The 22,910-nt window shown below is 42.5% G+C and overlaps 1 protein-coding gene across 3 annotated transcripts in view; it reads left to right on the top strand.

The window, feature by feature from the left end:
• SPNS2 (SPNS lysolipid transporter 2, sphingosine-1-phosphate) overlaps positions 1 to 22,910 on the top strand; it is a 122,582-nt gene that overhangs the window by 60,079 nt on the left and 39,593 nt on the right. For all 3 annotated transcript variants that reach the window (XR_011741902.1, XR_011741901.1, XM_065853414.2), the window contains exons 4-7: positions 15,811 to 15,962; positions 17,854 to 17,920; positions 20,429 to 20,571; positions 21,727 to 21,879. Coding sequence is in view for 1 of the 3 variants with exons in the window: in XM_065853414.2 (XP_065709486.1) it covers positions 15,811 to 15,962; positions 17,854 to 17,920; positions 20,429 to 20,571; positions 21,727 to 21,879 (515 nt within the window). In the remaining 2 variants the exon portion in view is untranslated. The remainder of the gene's footprint in view (positions 1 to 15,810; positions 15,963 to 17,853; positions 17,921 to 20,428; positions 20,572 to 21,726; positions 21,880 to 22,910) is intronic.

The raw sequence follows: 22,910 nt of genomic DNA, 5'->3' as shown, positions 1-22,910 counted from the left end.
TCATAAAAAGAATTCCAACTTCACATAGTGTCCCTTTCCACTTTGGTACCATTTTGGAGGCCTTATCTCTAATTGAGAAGACATGCCACATTGAACAAGGCGAATTCCTGAAGTGCCAATGAGAAATAGGGTCAGAGAGAGCATCTTTCCTGATCTTTCTCCTCTACGATTCATTAGAGGAGCAAACCACCGGCTCTTCTCTCAACATCTTTTCTGTCTTTTAAGACGATGTGTTTGTCAGGGAAGAAAGCGAGGAGCTGAAATACGAAAAACTCTTTGCTGGTGCAAATAAAAGCAGCAGTGAGGCTACTATAAATAGATAAGCACTCACACCCAAATCAACGTGAAAACACAGGGCTAGAAGGAGCAAGTTGACACAGGCTGAGCCCATTGCAAGACTGCACAGTAAACTCAGGTGTGGCGACAGCAAGAATACTGAAGTAGGTGAAAACAATAGCCATTCAGTAGAAACAGCAAACTGTGCCTTCAGGGATTGCCTTTTTTCCAATTTTGACGGTGTCTCATGCCTCATGCACACTGTCACTGTGTGATTATATAGAGTACCCGTCCACAAAATCCAGATTTGGAGTGTAAATGGGAAGAGGCAGCTTAACAAAGGCAGAAATCCAGCGACAGAGCTGGTGGGCTCTGAGGGCACCCAGTTTGTAACGGTTGTTGGCAGTGTGGTGTTAGTTCCTGGCTAAAGTTTGGACGCTTAAAGGAAAACAATCAAAATGCTATCACTTGACCTAATATCTAGATTATTTGTAATTTGTTGTGCAAACAAGCATACAGAAAAGGACGTGTTAATTCTTATCTGCCAAGTTATTCAGTAAATAGCTGTGTAGGAAGAAGAAGACACGGAGTGAGAAAATACCTCAGAGAGATGGAGTTTGATTTGGTAAAAAGGATTGGAGCACAATGAAACAGTTCATCTAAGATACCATCTAAATGCTATTTCATGCTGTTTGGGTTAAAAAGATAGTGACTGAAAACTGGCAGATAAAACAGGGAATTGGATATATATCTATATATCATGCAGACACATAGTTGCTAGAAAGCACTGCATTAAGGTTTGTAACCACCTATTAAAATATCCTTAGTTATTTATTACCAAATATATTTGGGCTTTTAACATGGAATAATGGCTGTTGAATAAATGAAGAATGAGTCTCTCATCTGCTCATAGCTACTCAATAACTAAATAATAGGTTCTCACAGGGCAAAAAGAAAATCAGACCAAAATTTGAGGTTAGTTCCAGAGCATATAGGAGGTGATAGTTACAGAAAACAACGTGTTAATTCCTTGCATAGCAAAATAGTAGCAAGATAACTAGATACTTAAATGTTTGGTTGCTGTTCATGAGGTCTTAGATTACATTTAAACCAAGTCAAAATAAGAAACCTAAATAAATACCATATTGGAGAACAATTCCAAAAATACATCTGGTTTCATGGATAAAAGCAGCTAATGGTAAATTTAACTGAAGAAAACCAACAGAAGTAACAAGACTGAGATAATTTTGAAAAGGTAAGTTTTTATTCTGTTAAATAATGTGATTTGATAATTTATACTAGTGCACAATTTCTCTACAGGAAAATAAGAAGTTAATCTTGCTCTATTTTGTCTCTGGTACTTTCACATTTCTGCTCTATAACACTATTTAGCACTTCCTAAAATAAAAGTTGTGTGAAAGAACCATTAACAAACTTGTTCATTAATCTAAAATTTGTTAAAGTTGGTACACATCAGGCGGATCTCTAGATTAACTCCATTTATAGAATCGTCAGTAGAGTTTGTATATATCTTAATTTGTATTTTGTAAGTACAGACACCTGCTTAGAAATGACCTCTCTTTATGCATGCCTTCTAATCAGTTCTGCACCTGCAGCTATACAAATTTTGGTACTTTCACCTGCAAAACTCTTCCCTGTGTGTTGTTTTGGCTTTCGGAAGCATTTGGAGGAAACACTTTCTGGTTGTTGGCTCGTGCTCCATAATAAATCAGCAAATAATAAGTGAGTGGCCGGGCCGTCCAGAGTCATATCACAGAGGAGCACACTGAGCACACAGGCATCGTGGAATTTCTTTACCAAGATGTGTTTCCATCCACGCAAAAAGCTAAATATGCGTCTGTCTTCCCCTGTATCAATAGAAACTCTGATTTAATAAGTAACCAGTTTTCCTCTAGAGGACATTTTGATGAGTGTAGAGCCTGGCTGCCCGTGTGGTGACTGATGCCCTTGGGCTGGTTTATGTTCCAGGATGTCACTGGAAAGAGTCCGTAATCCCAGTTGGACCATTTCTCGCTTGCTGAACAGTTTCATGTGAGGCAACCTGGCTATCAGGAGTGATCAGCCCCTGTGCTGGGGGGTTGGTTTTGGCTGCTTGGATATCCACATCTCTTAGTCATGATAACTGTTCTTACAGCTGACTGCTTTGGCCAGAAATTTGTCTTAGGTGAAATGTTGCTTTTGGTGCAAACCTTCCTACCCCTCTTAGCACAAATTTGAGACCGGGACCCCTCTCCCTCTTGGGCAGACACCGGTTTCTTAAAGCAAGAAGGAGCTTGGAGGTGGAAAGTTGCAGACTGTCCTCCTAGTCTTGTGAAATAGTGCTAGTTACCATGCAAATATCTTGAATAAAGCATATTTCTGTGTAAAGGGGATGTTGTTTTACAGACAGGCAAAGTGTTCTGCTAAGTAGGTTGGCTCCGCTAGGCTGGGAGACCAAACGTACCTAATAATCAGCCAGCCCAGGCTGTGGTAATGTGGGTTTGCTGGGAGACAGCAGAGCCGCACATGGTAGAGGGTTTGGAAATGGAAAAGCAAAGAATGACCAAGGTAAACCAGGAATGTGCTTCTGAATCCTCCAGTTCTTGGTAAATATTTCTGTTTAAATGTTGATATAGCTAATATGATAAAACCTTTTTGCTCCCGTTGCAAGTTAATCTGGATAGGTACTTCTACTACTGTTTTTTTCCTCTTGATTTATCTCTGAAAGAGGAAGCAAATAGACCGCTGTGGAATTCCAGTTAGCCTGCAGTGCTTGCTAAAGTCCCGTCTTTCAGCCTTGCCAGATGTGTATTTATTTCCAGAGCTTGTCTTTCAAGTAATGCTAAAAGAGAAGCAACAAATGATGTGCCGTGTGGAACAAATGGTTAGCTGGTTTAATGTAAAAAATGTAAACATAAACCAACCCCATGCCCCTACACACGATGATTCACTCTAAGAAAAAACATAATAAAGCCCTTTGGTCTTACATGCGCTGGCAGAAGTGATGTTACAAAACACAGAGCTTCTGTTCCTTTGCTTCCACTGTGTAGGATAAATCCACAGTCTGAGAACCAGAAACAAACAGAACTAAAAGCCCCAAGCCATCGGTTCTTATGTTAGACAGGTACTGAGCGTTATCTTTGAAGTCACCGTGAATTACTGGAATGCTTATATCCCACTGTTCCATCCTTTTATTTTTTATTTTTGAGCAGAACTGTCTTTTAGAAAGAAAGCAAATCACATTCTCCTGAGCAACTTAGTGAAGTCGGCAGCACAACATTCAGTCCCTTCCCTCGCATGCGATTCCTGGCAGTTCGTGTGGCTGCTGCTGAAATCAGGGCTGGCACTGGCACAGGGGCTCGGGGTTGGGGGCTGGGGGCTGTTCCTTGGCTCTGGTGGATTTTGGAAGCCTTAAACGTGATACTGGATTTCTACAGATGATCACTTGCAATTGGCATTTGGATTTCTGCACAATTGCCCTTTTGCTAGACTTCTCAGGAGGAATATAGTCCACTGGGTCATCTTATCACAGAAGAAAATATTAGAGTGGGTAATATATGTAGATATATATATTGATACCAAATACTGTATGGGAAACTGTTTTTGTGTAAGAGCAACATCTTCTCTTGCACAGACAAGTGTAATGGTTTGAACTCTTGATTCTTGGGTCCTCGTTGTTCCCTCAGATTTTGCTGATCTAGGACAGACGAGATGGGAGAAGATTTATATAGATGCAATAGTTGCAGCTTGCTGAAATAAAGTGCAGAATTACTGTCGTGTTTGTCTCCTGATGGCTTTATATTCCTACCTTGTCCCTTTTCCAAGGGAAACTATAAATGAAAAACAGGTATACGGTGTTCTCAGAGCATCAGCCCAAAAAAGCCAATCTGTGGGAGGAGGCGGCTTTTCGTAGGTGTTATCAGAAATTGAAGTGTTGTATTTTCTGTTCTGTTGGTTTGGTTTTTTTCCCTCCAGTATCTGCATCCATGTATCCGTAACACGTTTCGGAAGAGTTACTGAAAACACAGCTGGTGATGGCTGCCAGGAGGGAGGCAGAGTATGGTTCCAAAGCTTACTCAGAGAACTTATTCATCTGATGAGAAAAATGAACTTAAAGAAATTGTCGTAAGGACTGTTTGTACCATACACAGGTTGTCCTGTCTACAGGGTGTCTGGAACAGGGTCGGGTCTGCTCTCTCCCCTTTGGGACCCAAGAACAGTAAACATTACAGATCCCAAGTCCCACCTTCCCCAGGTAGCGGAGTTTGGCATCACATCCCATTCAAACTTCTCACATCACCCCGATCCGATAAGTGTGCCTCCTGCCCTCTGCTGCATACGTTTGGGTCATTAATCAGTCTGAAGTCACGCAATATCTGTGGATGCTGAAATAAGAAGAGATGTTTCTGTTGCTGTCGTAAGTCACCTGAAGCGACGCGTGCTGCCGCAGAGGCTTCTATTGCCGGTTCATTAAAATGAAATGTCAGAATTGCTCCTCAGAGCTCAGGCATTTTATGGACCAGGTGGACAGAGGTTTGTGCTAGGAGAGTATCAAGAAATAGGCTCCAGGCTTAACGCTGATTTGCAGTGGGGCTCAGTGAGCGCTCCCTGTAATTGCCTCCGCTCTTTTTTTAGAGGACCGTTGGTTATCTGGGTTACTGGAAGATGTTGAAATCGTTATCGTAGGATCTGCGATTGTGGGTCTGATTCAGCTCCTCCTTTGGAAGTCTGTGGCAACCTTTTGTGTGTCTTTGTGGGAACTGAGTCAAACCCTATATCGTTATAAATCAATGTGCTGACATTTGGTGCTGTTTCATGGGATCATGAAAGAGCCTAGAGACAAGAGCTGGGGACTGTGGTGCCAGCATGAAAGATCTTTACAGGCCAAACACCTTTGCAGCTTTGTCCCGTTTTTATGCAGAAACCTGAATTTACAGTCTCTAGGCTGAAGAATAGGAAAGTTCAGCCGCTCTGTCAGTTAATGGATGGTTTGGATGCAACGCCTGCGGTAACGATCATCCCACCTCTCCTGCCTCATTGTGCCTGAGCAGAAAACCTCACCTGGCTCAGTTATTTGCTGAGGAGGCAGAGGGAAGAAGGCATATTTATTTCATTGCCAGGTTGTGTGTGTCTTTGAAGAATTCCTTCTTCTTGTGTTGTCTATTAAAATGTATATTCTGTTTGTCATACTGCAGCAGGGGCATAACCCCAGAGCATGCTGATGGAACACAGAAAGGAGGTCTTATTGCTTCAACCCTGTCTTGTTGGAAGTCTCTATAATGCTTTAACATTGTGCTGTATAAATAATTATTATAACATCTTAAGCTCAGCCTTATTCAAAACATTCCAGGAATGGAAGAAAAGGAAAATGTTCCTTAAATTGATGGACTGAACCAGCTGGGTGGGGAAAAAATAGAGCTGCATGTAACTTTCTAAGCAAATGTTAAAATGCAGAGTAAGGGAGTATAAAATTTCCTATCAACTGAAGATGATCCTAGCAGTAGTGGTTGTGACCTGAGGAGCACAAGCCATTCCCAGTGCAGTGCTCCACTGTTCCATGCTGTGCTTCACTGGTGGGAGAGGCTGGCTTGGTCAAAGGAGTTCAGGAATCAAAGCAAGTCATTACCACAGTGTCTGGATGGCACCAGGTGATCCTGTTCCTTTGGAAAGAAGCTTCCCAGAATATTGTGTATTGAGGGTATTGAGAGGGTGCCAAGTTGGGGAGGCAGAACATGTCCCTTTGTGCTTCACTGGGGTGTTCACGTGCAGGTCTGGAGAATTATTACCGTTTAAGGATGTAAGCTGATACATACTTAGCGTGGATGTAAGTGGGGCAGCTCATGGCTTGTTCTCATGGGGCTTATGACATGGACAAAAGCATGATGCTTCAGGAGAGCTTGCTTAATGATGCCTCACAAATAAAACAATTCATTCAACTCAATTTTAGTCTCATTAGGACGAGTTTTGCAGGTGAAAGTACCAATCTAAACTTTGTATTAGAAGGGCCTTGGTGGTTCTTGAAGGTTGAAAAATAGGATGCAGGAGAGAGGGAAAGTATTATTCAGCCTCTTTGGCTTTGTGTTCAAATGCAAAAGTTGGGATTTGGGCTCTTCTTTGGTCGAGCTCTTGGTTGCCTGCTGCTCCAAAAGCATCACTCATGCTGTAGGATGTGTCAGCGCTTCTTCAATGGCACACACAGTCTGCGGCCTCCTGGGTCACACAGAAAGGCTGAAAAAAGGGCCATTGTGTTCTGAGTAACGTGTAAATAGTGTGAAGATGTGAAATGTCTTAGTACCAGGTGCTAAATTAGTCTTTTGAGGTGTTGACATTTCTTTTTAAGTGCATAAAGTTCACATGCTACACAAAACACTGCATTTGCAATTCAGATAGCATTGAATTAGAGTACTAATCTCAAACCCATGTAATAGATTTTGAGCTGGAAATCCCTGGGAATGGTGCTGATCACCATGTCTGAAAACATGATTGACATAGTCCCATAAGAAGCTAGTGACAGAACATGCAAAAGTATTTAATATAGTTAAATAGGGTTGTCATTTTGTCAAATAGGATGGCTGTAGAGAATGAAATGGAACTGCAGCATGATAAAACCTTGCCAATTAATAATGCTTCAGCTAGCAAAATAACAGCTGTTTGAAGATCATGAATAAGAAGAAGCTGCTAGGTAGGAGGAATTGATAGATGCATCAGTTTCCCTCTGGAAATTTGATGCTAAAAATGAGATATCTCTCAGATGTAGGTCATTAAAATGTGTCCTTCGTGGACTCTCAGATCTTGTTCTACCCTTGAAGATGCACGTAGGGCAAAACATTCACACCTGGGTGTCTCAGTGGCTGGTGCTTTTTTCAAAGGGTGCTGAGAAATCAGTTTCTGCAGGTGTCTCAGGGCCAGGACCATGGGGTTGTGCTCTCCAAAAACCAGACCTGTCTCTCAGATTTAACTAAATTTTGCTTTAAGAACTGATCCAAAGCACAGAGTGTTTGAGCCAAGACAGCCCATCAGCTTGATGTGGTTGGATCTCCCACGTTTCTATAGACTTTGTTGAAGGTGGAGATGGTGTTAGTGTTGTTTATCAATACTTGTAACTATTTGTTCTGAAAACTCTGGTATCTGTTGACAGCTGGGTTGCTTGGATTCAGTCTTTGCTTGTGACTCATCACAGCAGCCTGTTACTGCCTGCGAATGTTCCTTAGCTTCAGGTCATATTCCAGCTATTAGGATTTGAAAACTTTTGCATCAAGAACCTTGCATTGCTGCCACAGTTGCAGAAGCGCGTTGTAGTTCTCTCAGTCCCTGTTTTTGTGATTGTTATGGTTGTCTTTGCACATCTCAGGAAGGGAATGGTGACAGTGCCCAGTGCCAGGGATGCTTGTTGCAAGCACTGATAAGTGTGTTCCACCTGACAGACCTGGAACAAAAAGCAACAGTTTGTTTCTGACCCAGAAGTATTAAGGTTCTCAGGGGAGCTGTTTTGGAAGATACATTCTGGCCGAGCTGCACGTAATTGTTTTGTAACGTGGATAAATGACCCTATTCCAGGCATATGAAATGCTACGGACTCCTCTGTGTCTTGCACCAGAGGCACAGGATGAACAGAATTGCTTTAAGTCGGTGTCCAAGCAGGGACCGGTAACATGGGGCTCTTCCTGATCCCTGTGATTTATTTGACAACATCAACCTTTTCTTTTAAGGTCTACTTTATAAGAAGCTACACATGCGGCAATCCACCGGATGGTGTTCATCTGAATAAACCAGCCAATCCGTTACATTCCTTCCATTTGCCTTCTAGATCCCTATCATTAATGTAATATTAATGACCAAGAGACTAAACTGACAAGAACATCAATCCCCCCATTTGAGCGTCCTGTAATATTTTTACCACAGGCAGGTCGATCAGATGAAAAGCCCTTCAGTTAGAAAGCTGAAATGCTGCTTTGTCTTAACCGAGGCTATTGACAGAACCCAGTGCTGCTGCTTCATCACCCAGTGTCTTGTAATTACATTACCTGGTTGGATGGAGAATGGGAATTGGGTTTTGTTTCCCCTCTTTTTCTTTTGGTGCTACCCAAAAAATGATAGAAAAGCAATAGAAGAGTCTCTTGGGACTGCCACAGGTTTGAAGGGAGGGCAGCGATGGGAACTTGCATTCCAGATGTTGCAATTTGAATGTTGAAAGGCAATTGCACATGCAAAATTTACAAGTAGCAAAGAAAATCTTGGCTCGGATTTGGTACCCGTGAAGCACAGAGCAGCTCCCTGCCGACTCTGGGGAGCTCTGTGGGAGTCTTGCTGCTTCCCGGGTGGTTTTGTTTTTGTTATTTTCTCCAGAGAGCTTAATTAGGTGCTTCGCTTTAGAGCCTCTCTGTAGGTATCCAGTTGTTAAACACTTTAGTTGCTGATTGAAGGGTGCGATGAGTGAAAAAGGAATATCTTACAGTCTTCGCTGGTTATTTTTATGTACTAAATAATGATATAAATCTCGTAAAATAAGGATGCTTTAATCAGCCGCAGTCTTAAGCATATTTCCAAATAAAACTTTCCACATTCAATTAAGTGTGCCTAACAGGTCACTTGGGAGAATTAAAGCCATTAGCAAATACTAGAGACAATCAAAGGAAAGGTGAGTGGACTTTGCTTCATCTCCCTTGCTCATTTCTATTTTTAAATATGTATTTTGTTCCCTTTCTGCTTGCTGTCGTCTCTCTTCTCCTCCTTGCGGGTCTTTGAATACCAGCTGAATTTTCCCAAAGGGGAATTATTCAAAGGTGAGGTGCTCAGAGCTGAGAATTGGTAGGACACTTAATGCATACAAAATGAGCCACAGTTTTGCGTTGTTTGGCATAGTGTAGATGGGTGCTGCAGAAGAATCAGACTGCTTTAGAAGCTATGGTATAAGTCCATCCATCCTAATTGCAAAGGGTTTCTATGTTGGCCCTTGAGCAAATGATTAATCACGTGTACTAAGGTTTAAGAGACTAGAGGTCCCTTCCAGTCTCAGCCATCTTGTGACATGCATGCAAAGGAGAGAAGAACAGTTTGAAAAGGTGATGGAAGATGGACTTAGCATCAAGAGTTTGGTTTGAAGGGAGGAAACTGTACAACTTAAATAGACTCCAATGGTGGTAGAAGTTATGGGAAATGGGTAAAGTGGTGACTTAAAAAAGCAGTTGTGATTGTAAAGAGATGGGAAGTGAAAAGTGATTGTGGGTAAGTGATGACACACACAGTGAGGGAAGAAAAGAGGATTCGGAACCAAATCACTGCTCCGCAGTGGGCCAAATGGCGAAAGAACCAGCAACTGCAGCAAATGTCTCCCAGACTAGCTTGCCAGCATGATTCGCTTCTGAGAAGGGAAGAACATCTTGTTGGAGATGAGAAGGGTAGTTTATAGTTTTATTTGTCAGGTAACTGTAACTTGAACTTCTAAGTGCACTTGTATCTCTACAGAAAACAGATAAAATACTGATAGCTTGCAGCATTGCATCAGAGCTGATATCTCATCAACCTGTCGTCAGCCAGACCCCACACTAGCATGTATCCTGGCTCATCACTATCTATGCCACACAGAGGTTAAACGTAATCATCTCCTTTTGCTTGTAGGAAATCCTGAAAACAGTGCTCACCCAGCCTAATAATGGGGGAGAAAAGTACTGACCAACGAAACATCACCGTGAACGGTTCTACCCACATGTTATTTTGTATTTTGGTCTCTCTGCTGGCAATGCCCATGAGGGATTAGTTAAGAGTACCTATAGATGAAGGTAGATAACTCATCTTTCTTTGTTCTTGCACAAAGATTTCCCAGACAGGAAGACAGCAAATGGCCAAAATTTGTCATGAAATCTGGTCTGGACTTGACAGGAAAACACATTCTTGGGGATTGGCACAGAACAATTCACTCGTACTACATTTGTAGCCCCTCTCTAGCTCTTTACAATATTTATTCTCCTTTTATTAAAGGAGAATTAGAACGATTCATGTTTGAGAAGGCAGGGCGTGTGACTTTGTGGTCTGTATCCAGGTCTGACACACCATTCCTACTGAGTGTGTGGAGCCAGGACCTGTATCCATCACTGGAAACCGAGTGCCTTGGTTGTAGCTGGTTTTTGTGATGCCGTAGGGGTGCACAGAGGTGGAAGGTGTATTTAGTCTTATCTGTTCTCCTGTAGCCTTTGCCATCCATCCAGACACAGAATGGAATTTAAAACATCATCATTTAATGTCATCTTGTCTTTTATGATATGTCAGTGTCCGTGTTTGACTTGGGAACTTTCAGATTCTTAAAGGTGAGGGCTAAGAGAAATGGAGTGGTTAGTGTTTAAACGAAGATATCACCTGCGTTTGTAATGTCATTCCATTGCTCAGCTCTCCTAGTCCCTCTCAGCTAATGAGCTGGAATTTGATGCTCTTAGTCACAACCCCGATACTCAGAAGCCTGTTCCTGGTGTGGTTTGCATCATGGTCAGTGGTACGTTTTACCACCTGCGGTGTAGGGTGTGGTGTGTGATTTCAACCGCTTAGATCCCTGCAAGGTACTGATGCGGCTGGGAAAACTTAATGGAGTGCAAGAGGAAAGAGTGTTCGCCTGGCCAGAAAATAGAGGTTCTGCTCGGGAGAGGCAAATGCTTGCACGTGAGTGTAGCTGTCAAAAGGGACCACAGTTGCGCAGCCCTTGAATATACACTGGAGCCCTGTGGGTTTTACTTTGATCAGCTGGCTCCTGCGCTATTCCAGGTTTATCTGTCTTCAGTTGCTCTGACTGATGACTTGTGACTGCCGCGGTACCCTGGGTGTTGTCCCTGCCAGCTGCAGAAGTGCAGGACAGTTCAGCTGACTTTGCTCAGGAAACTCAGGGAAATTACATCAATCCCAGTGCTTTCTCCTTAGTTTATTGTCACTCCACAGACATTTTCTTTAGGCTTTGTGTGGCGATCCCAACTGCCTGGTGGCATGGATGGTTTTGCTTATGCACATCTTTTTTCCAAGGATGCAAACCCTGATACTATGTCCTCCTTTGCTGCATAATGTTTATATAATAAAAGAAGGAAAATATGGCAAACCTCAGCAGTTCAAATATGGAATTTCATGGTGCTGAGCCCTCTTTTACAGAAGCTATATGTAGAAACTGTAGAAGGTTAACTCAATATCCTCATACAGGGAAGGCTGCAGGTGCAATTGCTGTAGCTGTACAATAAAATTCTTCTTTTAGACCAGCAGCATCAGTTCAAAACGTGGCTTGCACGGTTAGGTTAGCTGTATGTGTGTGATCTCATCGGTCCATGTGTCCTCAATCTGAAAGAAACGTGTATTCAGCTTGTTTTGTGGGGCCCTTACAAGCCACTCCACATTCAAATGCAAATACTTAATAACTGAAGCTTAAGGATCATATGATTCGTTAGACAGTAAATCTGGTGGTTCAACATTGTACACATATTTGGCAGATTATAGGTTTATCACTGACAGCTAATCTTTTAAAGAACTGTGGCTTAATTCCTTTTGTTAACTAATTAAAAAGAGAGAAAAAAAGTTAAAGCTGTAATTAGAGCTATTAAAACGTGTATTACTCACTCAATGGCCTATACAACTAGGATAAATGTATAATTAGAAGGTTTGTCCAAACATGATTAGAGCCAGTCACGTGTCCTAGGCCATCAAACATTTACGTGTGCATGAGATTGAGAGTAAAGTCAGTATTAAAATATGCATATAAACCATGTCATACTCTGCAGAGAAAATACATTAACTGTCTTTTGGGATATTATAAATATTTAACTCTAAGCATGAAAGCTTTTTTCAGATGAAAATTCTGAAAGGATTGTGTCCAGCCTATAGCTTCTAACGGGATAATGTCATTGACAACAGCAGTCAGACCAGGGCCATCTGTCCCCATGATCCGTCACTGTTCTTGCCTATGATTTGCTGATAATGTAAGAAATTTAGAAATGAGTAGGTAGCACTTTCCTGTTAATGATGGGTGCATTCCCTGAGGCATAAGGATCTGCATCCCTTCCAAAACTCAACTGTTTGGGGGTGTCGTCTGCTCTAATAGCTCTTTGCTTCAAAAAACTTCAGTTGCAAGCACTGGCCCAGGAAAAAGACGCTGAAGTATTGAGGTTTCTGGGCTTAACCTGTGGAAAAGGAATAAGCCCGGTGCTGGAAGCTGATTGAGATGTTGTCAATTTTCCTGCTAGAGCGAGGACTGTTTGCACAGATGAACAAATTACAGAAGAGCTCCAAAGTAATGTAGAAAAGAATAAGCTGCTTCAATATATATCAATTTCTGCTTGAGGAGCACTGAAATTCACTTAGAAGTCTCAGCTGCCTGTACTGCTTTTAAGCACAGGTAACGTAGAGGAGAATTTGGTGGTGTCAGCCCTTTTTGTCTCACTAAAGTACTGAGAGTCCTGGGGTAGGACAAAGAGGAAAAAGCACTTGGGGGGAAATCTAGTGCAGAGGAAATGGTAGAAATGTCCTGCTGCAGCTGGGGGCAGAACGGGGCTTCCTCTGCCTGGGCAGTATCTGACTTTCCCATTTGTTTGTGTTGGTTGACATGTTCACATACACACAGAGATGTGTGTATGTGGATTTAAATGTGTATATAAATACACACACATGAAATGGCAATATGCACATGTAGTGGTTTGGGCACCAGTGGTTCATGGGGTCCAGTTTGGGGACCAGTGGTCTGGGGGTCCAAATGAATAGCAGCACAAGAATTTTGGAGTTGGTTTGCTGTTTGTAATTTTTCTTCCTATATGAAAAATGAAAAGATTGGTCATCTTTCTGAAAGGATGACATTTTGTCTTGGGGAGCTACCCAGCTGTCCCTCTTCAGAGGTGATAAAACAAGTTTTGACTGAGTAGAGATGGAGGATTGGGGGTTCTAGCTCACTATAACAAATTCCTACATAATTTTGTTGTGTAGGTTCCAATAGGGTGCATGCTAGCTGAAGATCCAGAAGAGATCTTTCAGTGGGATAAGATGAGGAATCAACTCTTTAATCCTAGATATAGAGCTCTAAAACCTGGCACAACATAGAACTGATTGCAAATAATTCCCTAATAGTTTTAGACTTGTATGTATTTTACTTAGTTGTTACACCTAAATAGCTGCATTGTCCGTAGTCTCCAATATAACATCTCATAAGGGTGATACCGTTCATGTCTTTATGTAGCTTATGCTTTTATAAGACTGCTTTTATTGCCAACTGAAGTCAGAATCTCATTACGTAAATTTGGATACCGCTGCTTCAGGGAACATAGATTAGATATTAAAGAGATATTTGAAGTGTGGAAGCATGAGATAAACCAGGGAGGGGGAGTGGGGGAGAAGAATGAACATGTTACTTGTTGCAGATGATTTCATTGTATTGAGACTCTGATTCAATGGTATTGATGGAACCGAGTCACACTTCACCACAACAGGAAAACTCTGTATAGCTTTCCTGCTTTACACGAGGAAGAGGAACCTTCAACAGCATTACTGGGGAGAAATTCCTATCCAGTGCATTCACTCCGAGTGATACTGGCTGGTGAGCACAAACTTGAGTCATTTTTGTGTAGGTATTTCATATTGGAGGAACATCCAGTGCATTTGCAAACTTGTCATTCTACAGGTGTACCAAGCACTGTCTACATACTCACTCCAGGTCTGGCAGGTGACTATTTTAGCCGTCACCCTCTCTGTCATTCAGATCGGAACTTCTTAAGAAACCAAAATCAGCCTCTAGTTCCCCTGCTCTCTAATTCTGCGTGACTAAGTCATTCAGCATGTTATAAATACTGTTGCTCATTCCAAATGCATTGGTTACCTGTGCGCCAATCATTGTCAGCATATTTCTGCAGCGGGGTGGTTCAGCGTTGGGTAATTGGCAGAAATTAAGAAGTGTGAGTCACGGTATTGCCCTTTCTGCAAACACCCACATGTGTCTGGTGTGGATGTGCAGCTTATGGGAGATATATGAATGATAGCAGCGCTGCAAATGCCCTGCCAGCAAACAGGGAACTTCGTATATGCTCAGAAAATAGGCATTGATGCAGAATTTACGTCAAAATAAGAGGAACTGAAGAGTGCGCAAAAGTGGTTTGAGCGGCTATAGGAGTCATCAAGAAATTCCTTTCAACCAGGGGATTAGAGCGAGGACAACAGTGAAAACGTGTCAGTGGTAGATTTTTGTCTGCTGATGGATGTATTTCTGACGGACGCACGCGGTTTGATGGCTGCCCGGCATTCCCATGTTTGAGAACGAGAGCCCTGTGCTCCCGCCGAGCTTTGCTGTAGGGCACAAAGTCGCTGCCCTGTAACTCCACTGCTCCCCATCTGTAGAAAGCGAGTCAGTAATTGCTCATTGTTCTCAAAGCGCTTTCATGTTTAAGGGCATATCATAATCCCTGCTGTTTTCCTCACAAATGAGCCGTAGAATAGTAACAGTAAATTGAGAATTTGTAGAGGTTAGATTTGTAGAAATAGTGCTTACAGTTTTCTGCATTTGACTGTTTAATTTGTGGACCTGCAATTACTTCTGGGTGTAGCTCAGGCTGCTTAGATGTCTGAGAACTTGACTGTGTGTATATATCAGATATTTAGGCATCAAAGTGTTGTGCCTTGTGCCTTCACACAGCACCTAGAAAACTGCAAGTATAGTGAAAGATATTGGCTTGAAAATCAGGTCCTTGCAGTTTATGGAAGCGTTGGCTGACACAAGGAAATGGGCCATGAAGAGAATTCTGTCAGATGAAGAATCCCTTTTTGTCCATTTGAGGCTGCGTTGTGCTGAACGTTGAGTCCATCTCCTCGTTCTCTTGGGTTGCCCTTTACTCAGAAGGGCACATAATTCTCCTGAGGTTTTTCCAAAGTGTTCAGTGTTGAATTACTCTGCTTTCCTGCTGCGAAGGGCAGATTTCTGCTTTTATTCGTGGAAAATGGAGTGTGATAGGTGCTTAGCACCTGTAAACAAACTTCCCTTCTTCCGTAGCTTCTAATGAAGGAAGAAAAAATTGGGAGATTGCAGGTTCAATTCTTTCACAGCTTTGAAGAGCCTTTAGGATCTCACCAGTCGTAACTTGTCCCCTGGCAGGCTGGGGAAGTTGGGGTTGTTACTGATTTTTTGGGGATCCCAGCGCAAGACGCATATAACACTCACCCACCTCCCCAAACCTTCCATGTTCCACTTGGGTTTAATAAGAGCGAGCTGCCTCCTGAGAATAAACCATGGGTCTTCTGCTGCCTTAGGGCATCTCTGGAGTGTCACTGGGTAAACATGTATTATTATTATTATTATTATTATTATTATTATTACTTTTCTTTCATGCCTGTGAATCTTCACAAAAAAAATTCTCCCTCTCCAGAAAGAGACAAATGAAAAGAGCCTGAGGTTTTTTAAAAAAAAACACAGACAGGGGGGTCACTTTCCACTCACAGGGGTTTATATTTCCCTATTTATGCTGCTTTCACTGTTCATCCTGAATTGGAAAAGACAAGGGGAGACCTGCTAAGGTGTTTTCTTTCTTTTCTCAGTATTTCTGGCTGCTTGTGCTCTCACGAGGCCTGGTTGGCATCGGCGAAGCAAGTTACTCCACTATTGCACCAACCATCATAGGAGACCTTTTCACCAAAAACACGAGGACCCTCATGCTCTCTGTTTTCTACTTTGCAATTCCTCTTGGCAGGTAGGTGACGTAACTGCTGCTTTCATCTGCTTTTGGCTTTCCAAGTAAGCTCACACAGATCTTAAGTTGCTAATGATGATGGTTCTCCTTTCTTTGGTTTAGACAGGAAGATATTGTGATTAGTGACTAATTAGTTGCAGGAACTGAATTCTTTTTCTAGCCCCGGTTCATGTGAATTCTGGGAATTAGTGGGACAGATTTTACTATTTTTTACAGCAGTGAGGTGGAAATGGAATCAAAATATTTTAGCCGACTCCTTTTTTAAGTGTTATTAAATTAAACTCATTTTGAATGTTATATTGGTTCTCTGAATCCTTGCTTCGATTCATTTGACTTCTGGGCTTCTTTAGCCAATGTCTTTTAGATTACTGTGAAACCAAGATCTTTTAAGACAGTGGGCTGAGTTTTCAGAAGGGAGTGACTGGGTTCCTGCTTCTGTGTGGCAGTCCAGTTATCAGAGGTTTCAAGAGAATTATGCTCTACAACATAGGCAACTTGAATTTTTTCCTTTTAAAAATACTTTTAATTTAAGCTCAAATTCTGCCCAACCTTGAATTTGGCCATTCTGACTCAGTTTGGAAAATGTGTGTGAGCCAATCTGAGATGACCTGGTAGTTGCAATAGCAGTGGCCAGTCCATTTGAGTGCTATTGCCACTGAAAAAGCAATTAGAAGAAATAGTGAAGAGAGAAACTGTAATGAGCATTCACACTCAGTCTTAACTTAGAGCCAAGCCCATGGATACCTCCCGAAAGCAACAGACAGACTCCAATATGGAGTAGTTATTTCCTCTGGTGCTTTCTTTCAATTGAGTTCCCTTATCAGCCCAATGCAATATCTGATTGTCAGCACAGGAGGGAATCTGTGATTTTTTTTTTTAATTACTATTTTTAAAAATTTTTCAAAAAATGGCTGACCCTCTATTGTGAGGTTGTAGACGGGCTGGGTTCGCATAGTTTGCATGCTGATTCCCAGAGCTGGACAACATCCTGTGCAAAAGTGGTGTCATGGGTTCGTTTCCAGCAGGGAAAACGTGGGCAGCAGTTGAATCCTTCCCAGCTCAGGGAAAAACTTCTGGTTTAGGGTGCTGCGTTTTACAAGTTAGAGCACTTATCCTTGAGATAAAATGCACAAATGTCCATTTACTCTTAAGGAAAAGAGATTGCAAAGTCCTTAACTGGTGAAAAGAACAACTTCCCAAGAGGGCTAAGGATGCCCAGTATTTACAGAGAATTCAGTGAACTAGCAAGAAATGACAAATATTGATCCTGTTGGGTTTGATTCTGGAACTTCATTATCTCAATGTCCAGCAGAGGTTTGGGTCCATGGTCCTGTTGCTCCTTTATCTTCAGAAGGCACTTCCAAGCTTCAGATCTGATGTTCTTTGATCAGACTGTCTTGCATATTGTTGTTTTTTCTTTCTAACAAGCTTATGGAAAATGATCTCTTCATGGTCAATTAGAACCAAGAACTATTAAATGGCAAGAAAAAATTTAATGATGGAACATGGTGTGTCCTTGAAGGGCACTTCTAAACTGGGAGCGTGAACATAAAATTGTTAAGTATTCCTGTTAGAGCACAGAAAGGTCTGATGTAGAAATTGAATGGGGAAATAAATTATTTTTGAGGCTTTAGTTTCCATCTGCTGTAAATTGAAAGGTCAGCTATAAACTTGAGATCAGTGTCCAAATTTCCATCAGATTTGGGCACTTTTAGATCAACGGTGCTGGGAAGAGTTACACATTAACCACCATCAGCTTCACTCCCCATGTTTCTTCCTGCAGGAGAAGAGAGCCTAGGACACAAAATTTGTTGTGACTTTTCAGATGTTGGTTTAAGAACAGCTGTGATTGTGCTACTCTGGCTGACTCTCGTCTTTGTATTCCTTGCAGCGGCTTGGGATACATCACCGGCTCTAGCGTGAAGCAGGTTGCTGGAGACTGGCACTGGGCGTTGCGCGTAAGCCACTCTTCATAACATCTTAATAACAGCTGCATGAGTTGATTGGCATTAGGAAGAATTCTATCACAATTACTCAACCTGTTATTATATATATATTAGATAGAAGGTAAAGGATTGGAAATTGCCTTTGTGGATATGAAGTGCGTAGCAGATGCGTTCTCTAAGCAAGTGGGAGAGGTATGTGGTTTTGGCTCATTGTGCTTGTTTTTTTTCCTGCCTGGGAGCAAGAATTATTCCAATCACTTTATTATCAGTCAACCATGATTTCTTGATGGGGATGGGAAGACGAGGCATTGGCCTTAAATCAACTCCACAGTCTTTCAGTCCCCCGCTGTCAAGAAACTCCGAGAATGGCTTCCTGCTTTGAGGAAAAAACACTTTGTTCCAGTTTCCGCTTGTTTTTCTGCCCTGAGACAGTCTATTTCCTTCTATTTTAACCTCTTGAGACCTTGATAAATGTGTTGAAAAGATAATACACTCCAATCACATAGGCACAAGCAGATCCCGCGCACAAAGATGCCTTGAAAGTGCTGAGAGGAAGCGGCCCAGCAGAACTGTTTTCTGACCTTTGGCCGTATGGGTGGCACGAGCCCCCGTGAGGTGCGTTCTCGGGCTCGGGCACTTCATGAGGAGAAAGAATTTCACGAAGCTCAGGTCAACGCCATTTATAATGGCAGGTGATGAAACACATGGGTTCCCATCTCAGGCAAATGTGCCCTTCTGTTCCCTCCCTGGCCAGCAAGGGTAAGCAAAGCCAGGAAAATCACTGCGAATGGTTGGTCTGCAGCTAGGGGAGTGGAGACACGTTTCCAGCTGTGAAGCTGCAGTGAATGTTGAATAGCCTACAGCTTCACACCAAGAGGATGGCCACCTCATTCACTAGCAGAAAGACTTTAAAGGTAGAATTAACTTTTGAGCAGAAGCCAGCATGAGGAAACCCCAAAGCCCCTCCTCAGTGGCCTTTAATGAGGTTGACACATTGGAGCGCTCTTGTGTTTCTGTCTGTAAAACGCAAATGGTTAATTTCTGTGAAAAAATCCTCGCTAGGTTCTTTCTCTGTTGATGAAGTCTCCGTAGTTATCCTGATAAATCCAAGCTATCTGCAAGTCTGTACCCCTTACGAGATTGTGATTTCCACTCTAAATGACACATCAATGCCTGATTCCCTGCCTGTGTGAAATTGTGTGGAATCTGACAAGCCGCACACTTCTCCGATGGTTGCTTTGAACAGCATTGCTTGGTTTTTGTAGTCAAACAGCACATGTTGAAAGCTTCCAGACATCAGTGTAAGGCAGCCTCCATCCCTGTGGCAATTATTGTGCTCCTGCAAGATGTGAAAGATTCCCCGAGGTGATGCTTCCCTCTGTGATCTCCTGCAGTCCGTGGGAGGTCAGGAATAATCTGTACTTCAGCGGAATGAAGAAGACAGAAGGACAGTCACGTCATTGTTTCTTTGGAGCATTACTGCATATCAATGGATATTGTCCTGTTGGAGGATTAAATCTTTAGATAAAAATCAAAGAGACTTTAAATTACATGACCCTAGAAAAAAACAGCGCTTCCATTTTTCTTACCAGTGCTGTGTCTTGTGGTCGACTGTAGTAAGCATTCTGTATCAGGCTCATTTATCCCTGGATGAGGGATTTTCCTGACTTTCCAGTTCTGAAATATTTTTGTCTTTTCTCTCTTTGCCCAGAAGAATTCTGGGTTTGTCATCTTTGGACATGAAACACTGCTCTATGTGTAAAGGCCTTTCTCAGGTTATTATTGGAACCATATTTTTTTTTTGAACAGGAATTTATTTTTAAAATAGCACATACAGAAGAGATGATAGGTCAGTGAAAATCCGTGTTCCTATTTTCCTAACGGTGCTGTTTTGCATTCTGACAATGATGGAATTTCAGTGTCAGAACAAGAATCACGTTTGTAGCTTGCAAAACACTGTATGATCTTTGTACTTTTGTCTCGTGAGTGGGAGAAAGGATCGGAAACTGGGAAGCCTAACCCTTGAGCCTGAATTTTCAATGTTTCTTGGTCTGCTGTACACTGAGGTAATCTGAGGAACCTGTCTGGAAGTGGAAAGCCATTGCATGTTAGCTGGGAGAGGGATGCATGTCAAACAAGGATTTTCAAAGCCATCCAGAAATCTTTCACGTGGCCTCATAACCCTTAAAAGGCTCCTGTGCTCTCCCAGAAACCAGTTGTTCTCTCAGCCCAGCTGGGAGTTGGTTTCACTGAAGGACCGCGTTTAGATGAATCTTGGTGCTTCGATAACACAAAGAAGCAGACTGCCTTAATCAGAGTGTTCTCAAAGCTGCTGTTGCAGGGCGAGATAAGGGAGTCCAGGGAATGACAGGGAGGGAGGAAAGAGCAGATGCCTCGGTGTGCTCTGGCTGGCTGTAAAGAATTGAGTTGCTGAAACGCAACTAACGTATCCGCTTCTTACTGATGAGTCAAAGCAAGCCCTGCTGGCTCCTGTGCTAATTCCCCATTGCTTTTTTACAGGTATCTCCACTCCTGGGAATGATAACAGGGACACTCATCTTGATATTTGTACCTGCTGCTAAAAGAGGAAATGTTGAACAACTTGGGGGCCAGCTGAAGGCACGCACCTCATGGCTGAGGGACATGAAAGCCCTGATTAGAAAGTAAGAGCACTCTAGTAAAAAGCATGCTTGGCCTCTGATGCTTAGGTGGAACATGCAATGACCTGTACTTCTTAGCACTGTGCTGCTGGAACAAGACAACACGCAGGGAGTTGCAGGAAGCTTATTCTGTGGACATAAAGAAAATCACAGTTAGGTTTTCATGAGGTATTGACTGCAGAGACAGTGATGGATTCCAGGTTTTCATCTAACCTTTACAAGATTGAGATCTAAGAGAGAATCTACTTTGTTTGGCTCATACTTCAGACAAATCAAGGCTTTTAAAGTGTAGAAATTGCTACTCTTGTATTAATTGTTGTGCCACTGTTGTTCAGACTCTTAGATCCTTTTTCTACCTGGAAAGAGCAACTCTGTTGAGGTAAAAAAGAGAAAATACGCAAAAGTTTACACTGTGTGGCAAGTTTAAATGCATATGTTTATAAAACCACACATGACCGAATGCACGAGCACCGACTGTGCTTAAGTGCTTGTATATGTGCATAAAAGAACACATGCTTACAAGTGTTTGAGTACCTGCGCTTGCTTCCAGAAAGCTTGCCTGTGAATGTGCAAGAACTTGCACTCGTGAATTCAATGTTACGTCGTAATTCTGATAAGGCACTTGTGGTGTCCTTCATTTTTAGAACTGCTGGATAAAATGCTTCGTGGTATTGTCATCCAGTATCGAAGGACTATGAAAACTGATGTTGGTTAATTTATCAATATTTCTACTTTACTTTTTTGTTAGTTTATCCAAGCAGTAATCATATGGCATGGATAGGGAAGGAGAGGTTAAACTGGTCACCCAGGTAAATAAGTAATATTACAGATATTACAGCACTGTAACTCACACACCATGTCTTTGTGACTAAGTACTGATTTTCCAAAATGGTCCCATGTAAAATGATCTCTTTGAAGCACCTCTGAAAAGTTAAGTACATTATTATCAATGGAGCATCACATATGAAGAAATATTCCCTGCCTCTTATTCTCCATTGCTTTGTACCTTGTATGAGCTCTGCCCCTTGGCAAAGGGAGGTGGCTCTATGGGACAACACTGTGTTACATCACTGTAGCGCTGGCACCTGTCCTGGGGCTCCTGCTCTTTCACTTTTCTCACTAAACCTTCTCTTGGTTTTGCCTCTTGTGTCTCCACAGCCGCAGCTACGTGTTCTCGTCGTTGGCCACCTCAGCCGTCTCCTTTGCCACAGGGGCGCTTGGCATGTGGATCCCTCTCTACCTTCACAGAGCACAGGTCGTGCAGAAGACAGCGGAGACCTGCAGCTCACAGCCCTGCGGCACCAAAGATAGGTGAGATTCATACTCTGCTGCTTTAAAGAGAGGGAAGAGGGGGTGGGGGCTTATTTACCAGAGGAAACAGGCAAGTCCCATGGAGTCAAGTTACTAGAATGTCAGTAATTTCCTCTAGGTCTTTGCAACAATGATAGGAAATGCTGGGATTGTAAACTGGGTTTTATTTCTCTTCTTTTCTTCATCGCATGAAGTCAAACCAATGGAGAAGCGATGACCTCAGCTTTGTCTTAGTTCCCAGGATATAGTTCAGAAGTAGAAAATAAACTGTTTTCTTTGCCTTAGAGGATGATGAGAAAGCTGAGAATTTGGTTGACCAGTGACAGAACCTGAAGTAGTGGCAGGAAGATGTGCCAGGGAAGGTTCAGGTTGGACATGAGGAAAAGGTTCTTCACCCAGAGGGTGCTGGACACTGAACAGGCTCCCAGGGAGATGTCACAGCCCCAACCTGACAGTGTTCAAGAAGAGACTGGACAATGTCCTCAGACACATGGTGTGACCTGTGGGGTGTCCTGTGCAGGGACAGGAGTTGGACTCGATGATCCACATGGGTCCCTTCCAACTCAGGACATTTTATGATTCTGTGGTTTCTTGAGGTCCACAGTTTTGTGTGGTAGCAGCAGAATAAGCTGGCAGGTTGGGTAGTCACAATCGTGGCTGTAATTCAGAGGCTGGACCGATTCCCCTCAAGGATGCAGGGACTGACCCTGAAAACTTTTGCTTCTGTGTGAGGGAGGACTCGCTGTTTGATTGCTCCATATACTGCTGTGTGTGCTGAGTTGTGCTGAAGAATGTTGCAGAGATCTGGGGCACTTTGGCCTGGATTGCTTGATGTTATACAGTAGTGTGGTTTTCCAGTCCCAGTTAAATCACTTGTAGGACATAAGCTATGAGAAGTAATTCATTGTTTTGTGCTTTACCGTGACGGCACAAAACATGAAATGCTAAAAAAGCATTTCTCCAGGTGAATAAAAGATGCGAAAAACTGCCTTTTGTGAAGTCTTTTGCTTTGTAGCTTGTGAGGGAAAAGT

Source organism: Patagioenas fasciata, chromosome 19, assembly GCF_037038585.1.
Source record: "Patagioenas fasciata isolate bPatFas1 chromosome 19, bPatFas1.hap1, whole genome shotgun sequence".
NCBI lineage: Eukaryota > Metazoa > Chordata > Aves > Columbiformes > Columbidae > Patagioenas > Patagioenas fasciata.
This window is presented reverse-complemented; position numbering and strand designations above follow the sequence as displayed.